This window comes from Solanum lycopersicum, chromosome 1, assembly GCF_036512215.1.
Source record: "Solanum lycopersicum chromosome 1, SLM_r2.1".
NCBI lineage: Eukaryota > Viridiplantae > Streptophyta > Magnoliopsida > Solanales > Solanaceae > Solanum > Solanum lycopersicum.
In genome coordinates, this window is record NC_090800.1 from 81,711,946 (window position 1) to 81,724,364 (window position 12,419).

Consider the following 12,419-nt stretch of genomic DNA (forward strand, 5'->3'; position numbering starts at 1 on the left):
AAAATTATATATAAAGTGATTAAATAATATAATGTACACGTCTTTAACACAACAAGATGTTGCAATTTAGTGATTTAAAATGTCTTGAAAGAGCCAAATCTTTAAACGTTTGTAAGTTCAGATCTCGCTAGATTTTTTTCATGTATATTACGTAATTTAATTTTAAAATTAAGCTACAAATTATAGCTACTACGAAGAGATAGGATAAAAAATAAAATATAATTATTAAATAATAAATAAAAAAAAGAAGTTGGTAATAATGACTAAATAAGTTATTATTATATTATTGTAAAATGGTGGACCATTCATACTGCTTCATCACCTTTTACATACTTGTCCTTTTGCTTAAAGGCCTTTTGTACTTCTATTATTTATTAATATTTTTCTAATTTTGCTGGACGCTGACAGCTACACTAATATTTTTTTAATTTTCTTCCTAATACACTCAATTTTTTTTTATCTATTTTATTTAATTTTAACTATGTTTAAAATATCTTTATTTTACGGTAAATGATTAAAAAGAAGGGAAAAAAATATATACTTCTCAACTTTGTCATTAATAACTTATATATCCTTTATTATAAAAGTGATTCATATCATATATACTCTTACTTATAAACAAATGGCTCACATATATACTTTTCCTCTAACGAAAATGAATAATTTTAATCTAAATTTTTATTATTTTTTTCTAAAAAATATAATCCCATATGAATAAATATAATCCTTGTCAAACATATTTCTTTTGACTTTTTTTTGTTTCAATGACTAATTTAATCAAATTTATTTATGTTTCACTAATATTCTTGTAAAACTTATTATAGATGATTAAATTTTTTCTTTGAATACGAAATTAAATTACAATACACAAAAAAAGTTTAATTTTTTCTTTAAACTAAGGAATGAAAGAAAAAACAAAATAAAAATAAGAAACTCAAATAATTATAACAAAAGAAGTCAAAAAATAATTTATTTATGAAAAAAATTAAAATATACCTTGAATTTTGATAGAAAAATCATATATACCCCTGAATATTATTTTTTTAAAATTAGAAGTAATAAATATAAATTTAAGACATATATAAGATATAAGTTATTTAATAGCGACAGAAATATATGTAAGCCGTTTCTATAACGGGAAAAACATATATATGACCTTTTTCTCTAAAAAGAACAGTAATAAATTCAGACATAAAAGTTTTTAAAATAAAATTTAATACATTTATTAGTGTCTCATTTTCCACGACTCTGAAATATACATAATCTTTGTCTCTTTTTTCCTCTCTTTCCTTGTATCATCTTCAACCATTCCCTTCATTTTCTTCATCTCTTCCTTTTTTTTTTTTTCCATCATATAAATAAAAGGGTCTTTTATTAAGCTGAAAACCAAAGATTTTGAGAACCCATTTCAAAAGAAGATTCAGTTGAGAAGGAAAAAGGTAATTTTTTTTTTCAAAAAAGATTCTTCCTTTTGTTTTCCTGTTAAGTATTGTTCTGCTAGGATGTTTTACTATCTAATATTTTGATTTATAATTTTTTTTTTGTGGGTTTTGACTTGTTTGTGCTTACTAATATATTTGTCATACTACTGTATCTTTTCTTCTTGATAAAGATTATATTGTTGAAATTAGTGAAAAATCATATGGATTATGATGTTGTTGCTTTTGGGTTTTCAGTTCAACTTTTTGTGAGTTTGTGTCGATTAGTGTTTAGTTATACAAAAAGGGTGTCAGCTTAGTTGTCTACTTTTTAATTATTATTTTTAAATGTAAATTGAGTTATTATTTTTAATTTATGCTTGTGGGTGTTTTTTTATTCTTCAGAAAAAAATCAGTAGTTTTGTGAAACACCTTTGTGTTGTGTTTTTCAAATTCTTGAAAATTTTGTAGTTCAACTTCAAGTTGAATCCGGAAAAAAGTGAAAAAATTTCATGGCCAAAAGCCTCCTTTTAAGATTAGTATCTGTCAAAGATTCTGCATAATTCAGATTCTTTTTGTTTTTCAATCTTGAGTTTGCCTTTGTCTCTTTACTTCAAGGATATTCTGTGACATTTTCAGGAAAAGAAAAGTGTCTTTTGATACTTTTTAAGTTTATTCTATATTATCAAAGATTCCTCTGTCTAATTTTCTCCTTCAAAGATGTTAGATGTTTGATTTTCTTGCTTTGACTCTTAATTGCTTTTTTCTCTATATTACTTTTGAACGTTTAGATAAAAGATGAAAATTACAAAAGGTGAACTTCTTGACCCCTTTTAGCTTCTTGTGTTTTTACACATGTGTCTACTAAAAGGTAAAGCTTGAATGCTTTTCCGGTTGTCAAGATGCCAATCATCTCTCGTTTCTACGAACACTTGTATTATTACTGTTTTTTAGTATTACTACAGAATCTCGAATTGGTTTGCGATAAAGAGTGTCTTTTCTCTCTATCTCATGTTCCGTTGATTGGTCTGACATCCTCAAGAAAACTGTGTCATTCACAGTGGTTTATCTTTCTTTATTCATGTTATTTGGTAAAAAGGGAACTTTTTTAAAAATGTTCTGGATTTTCCCTGATGTTATCTCTGATACAAGTGCCTAAAAGTAATGTCAGGTGTTTTCTTCTAAGAAAAAGCATTAATGATTTGGCCTATGCTCCATTTGCATCTTCATTTTGCGACTGAATGGCAGTATTTATGTAGTAGTTTCTCGAAGTTGGATATGTAGTGTTCCACTGTGAGAATATTCCTTTATGATGACATTAATGTTGTTTTGCAGTTTTCACCTGCTTGCCGGATTTGCTGAATCTGTCCTATTGAATTGACTCAGAACTATACCAATCATACGCCATGAGTAACCTCAAGCTTGGGGTTGAAGTTGTTGGTGCGCATAATCTTTTGTCTAAAGATGGCCAAGGTTCATCTAGTCCCTTTGTAGAGCTTCACTTTGATGGCCAAAAATTCCGCACCACAATCAAAGAAAAAGATCTGGACCCTGCTTGGAATGAGACTTTCTATTTCAACGTTTCTGATCCTAATGACTTGTCCAGCCTCACACTTGAAGCTCTAGTTTTCAACAATAACAAATCAAGCCAATCTAAATCATCTCTTGGGAAGGTCAAGATCAATGGATCATCCTTTGTTCCATACTCTGATGCTGTTGTTTTGCATTACCCTTTGGAAAAGGCAGGTGTTTTCTCACGTGCTAGGGGAGAGCTTGGCCTGAAAGTATTTATAACTGATGATCCATCTGTTAGGGTATCAAACTCATTTCCTGCAACAGATTCTTCATCACATATTGGTTCCCTTTCAAGCCTAAATGATGAACCTACGCAACGAGTTCCGGGATTCATCTCTGAACCAGTCGCTAATGGTAAAAAAGGGACTAGACGCACATTCCACCACCTGCCAAACGTGAAGCACCAGCAACAAGAGCCTTATTCTTCCTTTGCAGAATCCAGTCAACCGATAAGATTTGGGCCTGATCAGATGAAATCTACCTCCCAGGGGCCGAAAGTAGTGCGGATGTACTCAGGTTCATCTTCACAGCCAGCTGAATATTCATTGAAAGAGACAAGCCCTGTCCTTGGAGGAGGGCGTGTAGTAGGGGGTCGAGTTGTTCGAGGTGGCAGAAAGTCCAGCACATATGACCTTGTTGAGCCTATGCAATTCCTGTTTGTAAGAGTTGTAAAAGCACAGGATTTGCCTTCTAAAGATATCACAGGAAGTCTTGACCCTTATGTTGAAGTAAGAGTTGGGAACTACAAAGGAGTCACACAACACTTTGAGAAAAATCAAAGTCCAGAATGGAATACTGTATTTGCTTTTTCCAAAGAAAGAATGCAGTCTTCTGTTTTGGATGTTGTGGTTAAGGATAAGGATATGTTGAAAGATGATTTTGTTGGGATTGTTCGAGTTGATCTGCATGATGTTCCAACCCGAGTTGCTCCAGATAGTCCATTGGCTCCAGAGTGGTACCGCCTGGAAAACAAGAAAGGGGAGAAAAAGAAGGGGGAACTGATGCTAGCTGTGTGGATTGGTACACAAGCTGACGAAGCATTTCCTGATGCTTTCCATACAGATGTAGCTAGTCCTATAGATATGTCAGTGCCGTCCACCCAAATCCGCGGAAAAGTGTACCATTCTCCTAGGCTGTGGTATGTTCGTGTCAATGTTATTGAAGCACAAGACTTGGTTGTGTCAGAGAAAAATCGTATTCCTGATGTCTTTGTAAAGGTTCGGATTGGTAGCCAGTTGCTGAGGACTAAACCAATTAGATCTCAAACTATGAATGCTATGTGGAATGAGGATCTGATGTTCGTTGCTGCTGAGCCTTTTGAAGAACATCTGATACTTTCAGTTGAAGATCATGTTGCTTCCAACAAAGATGAGGCCCTGGGAGTGGTCATTATACCATTATCCACTGTTGAAAAGCGTGCGGATGATCGATTTGTTCGATCAAGATGGTACAACCTCCAAGAACCAGGTTCAGCTGAGATTGAAGAGCCAAAGAAGAAAGAAAAGTTTTCCAGTAGGATCCATCTTCGTGTAACACTTGATGGAGGATACCATGTACTTGATGAGTCAACTCATTATAGTAGTGATCTTCGACCTACGGCGAAGCAGCTGTGGAAGCCATCAATTGGTATACTGGAATTAGGTATCCTGAATGTTGATGGACTTCACCCATCAAAAACAAGAGATGGAAGGGGTACAACAGATACATATTGTGTGGCGAAGTATGGTCATAAGTGGGTGCGGACCAGGACGGTTATCGACAGCTTAAATCCGAAGTTCAATGAGCAATACACTTGGGAAGTCTATGACCCAGCAACCGTTCTGACAGTTGGGGTGTTTGACAATGGACAGCTTGAAGAAAAAGGTTCAAATGGCAAAAGAGACATGAGAATTGGGAAGGTTCGTATACGGGTCTCAACACTTGAAACTGGTCGAGTATACACACATTCTTATCCATTGCTCATCCTTCATCCCTCGGGTGTGAAGAAGATGGGAGAATTGCATCTCGCCATACGATTTTCATGTGCATCAATGGTCAACATGATGTTTCTCTACTCTAGACCGCTATTACCAAAAATGCATTATGTGAAGCCATTGTCTGTAACACAGCAAGATATGCTGCGATATCAAGCTGTAAATATTGTGGCTGCAAGGCTAAGCCGTGCAGAACCTCCTCTCAGAAAAGAAGTGGTTGAATACATGAGTGACGCAGATGCACACCTCTGGAGCATGAGACGCAGCAAAGCAAACTTTTTCAGACTAATGTCTGTCTTTAGTGGATTATTCTCTGTTGGGAAATGGTTCGGAGATGTATGCATGTGGAAGAATCCTATCACGACATCATTAGTACATGTTCTCTTCCTTATGCTTGTCTGTTTCCCAGAATTAATCCTCCCAACAGTGTTTCTGTACATGTGTCTAATAGGTCTTTGGAACTATCAGTACCGGCCAAGGTACCCTCCTCATATGAACACAAGAATATCACATGCTGATTTAACACATCCTGATGAGCTTGATGAGGAATTCGACACCTTTCCTACATCACGGAGTTCAGATCTTGTTAGGATGCGGTATGACCGTCTTAGAAGTTTAGCTGGTCGAATTCAGACAGTAGTAGGAGATGTGGCGACACAAGGTGAGCGAATCCTGGCATTGCTTAGTTGGCGAGACCCGCGTGCCACTGTACTATTCATTATATTCTGCCTGCTTGCCGCCATTGTGTTGTATTCTACACCTTTTCAGTTGTTTGCCGGCCTGTTTGGCTTTTACGCAATGAGGCATCCCAGGTTCCGCCACAAATTGCCATCTGCACCCCTGAATTTCTTTCGCCGACTTCCAGCTCAGACTGATAGTATGCTATAGGTTGCTGGTGTTATGTTGAAAGTTTTCTGTGATATTTTCTGAAATCCGATTTCAATCATTGTCCTCAAGGAAAATTTTGTCATATTGTCATTTGTCAAGGAGTTGGAACAAAGCTCAGGGACCTGATAAATAAGACCAGGAAACCAAAGAAATGTTCAAAAGTTTGATTTGTTTCTGTATGTTGTGCAGCAACTTATTTGCATTCTTAGCACATTTTGCAGATTTGCCATGGTTCATGGAATCTAAAATGGATCAGGCAAAGATGCTGAGAACTATCTGTGTGTGTATATCAGATGTGTACTGTTTATTTTCTACAAAGTGCATAAAATCCAGTTGACATATATATAATATCTTTTTTCTGTACTTGGTGTTTAATAACATCTGATTGTTAACCATCCTGCGGTATCAAAATCAGAAATTACTGATTGTAATAAATTGAAAATATTTTTTGACCATTTGGAAGGTTGCAAACTTTCATTAAATCACAAGAAATTTTTTCATGCCTTGAGCAGAAAATTGACATTTTGTATGATCAAAACACTACATAAACTAGTTAAATCATCCCAGTCTCCATAAAACCAACAATTGGAAACAAAAAACACACAAGAGAAGTATTGATAGTATCATTTTGCATAGGATGGTCCTATTCATACTCAGATTATGTGGCACACATACTACTAATTTCTCATGTTTGTATTTGTAAAATTACAATATAATGAAATTCTCTTCATATCGACTTCTGAAATGATGGTAATATGAAATCCATGCAAATGAAAGAGACATAAAACAACTTTGTTCAGTAACTAATCTAAACCTACTACAAGTTTACCAAGATCAAGCAATAGACTAACTAGTCCTCCATCTCAAATTAGTTGCCATCAACTATATAAAATCTTTGTTTCTATCTTTAAAGCGTCATATTTTACAAACACCTTCTGAATTCGAGTATGAAGCCTATTCTACTTTATACATGCACATATTTAACTTACCTGAAGAAAAAAAACAATTGCTAATTTTTAGCATAATAATTTATACATTATAAATAATTCTTCACGAGACAAATAGAATTTAAATTATTGATTTCAGATGAAATAATGTAAAATAATTTTTTTTTTGCCTCTGTTCATGAGTCATCATAAATTATAAAGTTGAGAGAGGTAATATTTACCTTTTTTCCCCCCTAAAAGTTAATGCCTTTATTCATTTTTACTTCTCCATAATGCATTTTCCCTTTTCCTTAAACATAACAAAAGAAATATATATTTTACTAGAATATCCATTTAGTATATAGATTTAAGTCTTGTAATATAATTTGATGATTTAGTAATTCGTATTAAGATTCTTTTGTTTCCCATCCAATGCACGTGGTTCATATTGAAGCTCTAATTAAATCTTATTTCGAAATGTTACTTTCAATAAAATTTTCTCCAATTAATATTAAGATTAAAAAATATGAACAAGGATATTTTTCTTTTTGTAAACTAAAGTAATAAGTAAAAGTGAAAGTTCCTTAGGTTGGAAGAACAAGTTATTTCAGGGTTAACTATTTTGAGATTAGTCATTCCAAAATTATTATTTTAGGATTTAGAATAAAAAATGAGCAACTTACGAAAATGACTATATTTATAGAGTTATTAAAGTTCAATAGCTATAAGTATGTTATTTACGATAAATGACTATATTTATATTTTTTTATGCTGTATTTTTATATACATTTTTTATTTTTCTAGTTATACAATAATACATTTTTAAATGTAATAAACTAAAGAAGAAATTGACTCTAAATATAACCCATTATTCTTATTTACATCCATACAATGAGCAACTTCCATTATCAACATTAAAACTAATAATTACTTATTCAAAGACATACAATCGTATTCTTATCCGTTTAAATACTCAATTCTCTTGTTGACTCTATAGCAATACTAATATACATAAATATAGTTAAATAAGATACAACGAATATGCATAGAGAAATATAGTTAAAGACTAATATACATAAATACAATCAAATGAAATACAACGAATATATATACAAAAATATAATTGTATACGAATATACATAAAAATAGTTAAATAAGATACAAAGAACATGCATACAAATTGAAGCATGTCAACATTCTTAATTGCCCAGAAAGAAATTCACTCATTCATTAATTAAAATACTTTAAGCCGAACTAATTAGGCATGAAAAGAGAAAAAATTGATGATGGTAATATTAGGAAAAGATCAAGTAAAATGTATCTGTCATAATTAATTAGGCATTCAATAATAAAATTAACTTTGCTATTTATTATATAATTATATCTATATATTATGAAAAAAATAAAATATAGCTATTTTTCTTGAATATATAGAGATGTTTGTCATATTCTATAGTTTTTTTTTCCATAATAGACCACTATAATCTCAATTAAACAAATAAAAAATTTATTCTAAAATTAGTCATCTCTGATACGAGCTAAAATTAATAATCTCTTATCTATCGTATCTGACATAATTTTTTTCTTAAGTGTAGCTATTTTAATTTTTGGGCAACCACATTGGCTACTTATACTTGCTTATTATTATTATTACTCCGTACAAAGTTAACAAACAAATCGTCTTTTGTATCACTTCTCTACCGTAACCTAACCACAAACCCTTCTTCTGCTTCAATTCCGACGAAATCCTCCGTTTGATTTTAGGGCTTTGTTGAGAATGGTGGAAAAGTCGACTCGAATAGCAAGCAGGAAAAGACCGAAAATGGATCCTTTGTCTGTTTATGAATTCACTGATGATGATTTATCAGTAGAAGTTACTTCTGACTCTGTCGATTCCAAGTTGAATTCAACCTCTAAATCTGCTCCGATAAACTCCAGCGGAAGAAGGACTCGATCTCAGATGACTCCCGATGGAGCAATTGTGGGTACTGAATCTAATGCGATGAAATCCCCTAGAACGAAAGGTGAATTTTCTGGAAAAAGGAAGGATGTTAATGCTGCTGGGAAAAATAAGGGTAAATCTGTACAGGGGGATGAAGTTGTTACATCAAAAAAGAGAAAGGTGTATGATGGACTATACGAAGAAGAGCATCCAAGCTCCTCCAATTTGAAGGTACTTTTTCAACCTTTTACACTTGGAATTGTGGTGTTTAATGTGTACCGTACAATGTATACAAGCATTATATACTGTATATGAAGTGTGTGGGTGTGTTATATTGTATACAGTACAGGTGCATACACAACTATTACAGTATATATTCATTGTTCAATCAAACTTCTCTATAACACCTAGTTTGCCTGGACCTGTTGTTGTTGCCGTTTTAGAGAGATTGTTTTGATCTTCTTTTGGGTGGTTATAGATCAAAAAGACCCAAAACACACACAAAAAAAAATCAGTTTCTTTTGTTATAAAAGATAATAAAATGGTTGAAATATTCATCTCTTTAATTATAAGTTAGCTAGGCTAGATTTTAGGAAGTCCCCAACTTCATCTTAACAAGAGACTTTGACATTCCAGATTCTCATTAAAACTTAGAAAGATTATATTTCTTATAAAACAGTACTTATTACTAGATTGATTTTATATACAAGGGTTTGATTGTCCATATAAAGGGTCTGGCGTATAGAGAGGTTTGATTGTATATACAATGTTCACAATAATGAGTATATAGGCAGTACTTGATGAATGTTATAGTTTTTCGCTAACATCAATATCTTTTGAGAATGCAGACTTGGGATTTCTACATCCCACCAAACAAACATTTCCACACACGTGTAAGTTCGCACACAAATTGTAATGCTGTTACATTGTTGAAAAGCAAGTTGGATGATAGACAGCTCCAAATATTCAGGGGAACCACATTCGGATACTTTCTAGATTTGCCTCATGTAGTTGTACAGAATCAGCTTATACATGCCCTATTGCTCAGGCAGGTGGTCCCGGAAAGAGAGGATGAATTGTGGTTTAAAGTGAACGGGACCAAGTTGCGTTTCAGTCTGGCAGAATTGGGGATTATTACTGGCTTGCGATGTTGTGGTGATGCTGATAAGGGTTATGAATCTAGTGATACCAATAGGTTGATGGATATGTACTTTCCTGGACTTGAAAAGGTACCCAAGCAATCACTGATTGACTGCTTCCTCCAAAAGAAATGGAGGTCGGATGAGGATGCGGTCAAGATTGCTGTGTTGTATTTCATACACACATTCTTGATCTCAACTGCTAGTATTAACACATTCATCACAAAGGCTGATTTTTGTATTGTTGAGAGCGGGGATTATGAGACATTCCCTTGGGGTATACTTGTATTTAGAGCCATGATGGAGTCCATAAACAATAGGTTGCGTGTGGGTCTGAAGATGTATAGGCTTGGGGGTTTACCTTTGGCTTTGCAGTGTTGGTTCTACGAGTGCTGCAGTAATGCTGATGGTAAGTTGGCTCACCAGGTTGACAACAAAGTGCCTCGTATTCTTAATTGGAAAATTGAGAAGCAACCGACCTTGAATGAGTTGTCTGGTGGGTTATTCAAGATCAGAAGTGACAAGGTGAATTGCAAAGTCAATATACAATATAGATAATAATGTATACATGCAGTGTATGCAGCATGTTAACATAAATTTTTATTGTAAAAAATTAAAATTTTATGGGGCTGTTTTCGTCTTTCATCTCTACTCATTTGATTTACTTTTTATGTAGTTGAAGTTCAAGAATATTTCTCCCACGGAGTTTGAGCAACTTCACTTGGATTTGCCTGAATCATCTGGAAATCCAAATGATAACGAGGTGGCATACAGAGATCTTCCTGAAGTTCATCCTAGTGATGATGACTTTAGCTCTCCTCCTATAACAAGCAAAACTCAGCCCAAAACCAAATCGGATCCCCCAGTAAACAATTTGGAGAGGAGTGCCGAGCTCAAACGACTTTCTGATGAACAGTCAGAGTTGAAGAGTAATATTCGAGAGGTATGGGCAGTTGCAGATCTCTGTATATGTCTAGTTTAACATTTCAGTTTATCTAAACACAAACAGTTGTTTCATTTTATATTTTTTTGGGCTTTGTTAGGTCTTCAAAGCAACTGAGTTGCTCAAGAAACAAATGATGGTGTCATTTGCAGATGTCTTTAAAGCGATCGAGTCATTGTCGAAGAAACAATCAGAAAAGGATAATTCAGAAGCATTGCATGTAAAATTCCCGGCACTATTTTTTTTTTGCAGTTTCTGCATATTATTGTAATTTATGTTCCATTGTTCGACAGATTGATGGAAGAGATGGCCACCTTGACAGACATGGTGATGGTGATTCCAATGGTTTTGACGCTAACAATGGCCATGGTAGTGATGGCCCAGATTGTGGCAAGGACTCCCTTGGTGACAAGGAGAATAGCGAGAAAGTCAATATTGGAGCCTTGAGTGGAATTACAAACACATAGGGAAAATCATTTTTTCCCTGTCCTACATTTTATGAGGTTAGAATTTCCTGACTAATTTTTTGTTTAATAAATGAAGTAGTCATCTTGTTGCTTTAAAATTTTTTGTACTCTAATGGTTTGGTTTGGGACTTACTTAATGGAAGTCTCAAGTTTGAAACCTCTTACCTGCGACAACAGGGAGTTGACCTTATGGGTCTCGTATCATGGGGCTTGCCTAGTGCGAATATCTCTCCGGTGTAGTTTGTGAGCTATTGCACATGAGCGGGGTTAACCATATGTGCACCAGTTTGCAAGCTATTGCATGGGAGCCGGGTTTCCCTATGTGCACTCAAAGGGTGGCAATTGTGGGTTTCCTTGTCATAAAAAATGGAAGAATACAATATTATTTCCTTGAGTGGTTGCTCTCATGTTCCTCTATTCACTTCAATTGTCATAACTTATATTCAGCCGTAGGAATTAAATTGATTTCTCATAGCACTCCTGTCCATATCAAAAGTCAAGCCAAAAATTCTGATTGTACCTTGAATTTGTGGCCATTTTTCCTAGTAAGGTTTGTCTTCACGACACCAGATCAGTTTGGTGATGATTTGACTGAAGGTAATAACAGGTACTCCAGGTTGCAGAAACTGTTGCAGGGTTGACAAAGCAAGATAGAGTAGGCAAAGCAAGCTGTTGTATGTTCGAGTGTCTGTCTAGTTTCGGATTTTCACAATACAGTTCAAGATGAATTTGGAATCAGCAAGGAGGATGAGGTCTTCTTCCCTACTCAATCCACAAGTGTTGACTATTTCAACTGGGTGGTGTAATAGACATGTACTCAATGAGAGTGACAACCGCGGGGTGCTGATTGGCCTCCATGACCAGCTAATGTGGTTGCTGCCTCAAAGCTGTCTGTTTCCTTTCGTCAAGTTTGTTATAACTTGGTCTAAGAACTTGCTTATGTAATTTATAGTCCCCATCATTTCGATCACAACAGCATTTCTGGAGTGTATATGTGAAATTTATTGGATTCAATTCTATGCAATCATAATATTTTCATAGTAACTAGGGATGAATATAAGCTCTTCGACACTGTAATTTCTACTTATTTATATAATTGAAAAGATGATTGCTAGAAATCCAGGTTTTCATGTTTAGCGACCAGATGA

At 34.2% G+C, this 12,419-nt stretch overlaps 2 protein-coding genes across 2 annotated transcripts; both read left to right on the forward strand.

Annotated features, from left to right (window-relative positions):
* The first annotated feature begins 1,176 nt into the window (after positions 1-1,176).
* LOC101249303 (FT-interacting protein 3-like) lies at positions 1,177-6,217 on the forward strand. Its single transcript, XM_004229841.5, has 2 exons — positions 1,177-1,439; positions 2,754-6,217. The coding sequence occupies exon 2, from the start codon at positions 2,825-2,827 to the stop codon at positions 5,852-5,854; it is 3,030 nt and encodes a 1,009-aa protein (XP_004229889.1). The 5' UTR covers positions 1,177-1,439; positions 2,754-2,824; the 3' UTR covers positions 5,855-6,217.
* A 2,208-nt stretch (positions 6,218-8,425) lies between these two features.
* Positions 8,426-12,389, forward strand: LOC101250448 (uncharacterized). The gene is made up of 6 exons (XM_004229845.5): positions 8,426-8,953; positions 9,571-10,386; positions 10,538-10,804; positions 10,905-11,024; positions 11,098-11,307; positions 11,879-12,389. The coding sequence occupies exons 1-5, from the start codon at positions 8,558-8,560 to the stop codon at positions 11,269-11,271; spliced, it is 1,773 nt and encodes a 590-aa protein (XP_004229893.2). The 5' UTR covers positions 8,426-8,557; the 3' UTR covers positions 11,272-11,307; positions 11,879-12,389.
* The last annotated feature ends 30 nt before the right edge of the window (positions 12,390-12,419 follow it).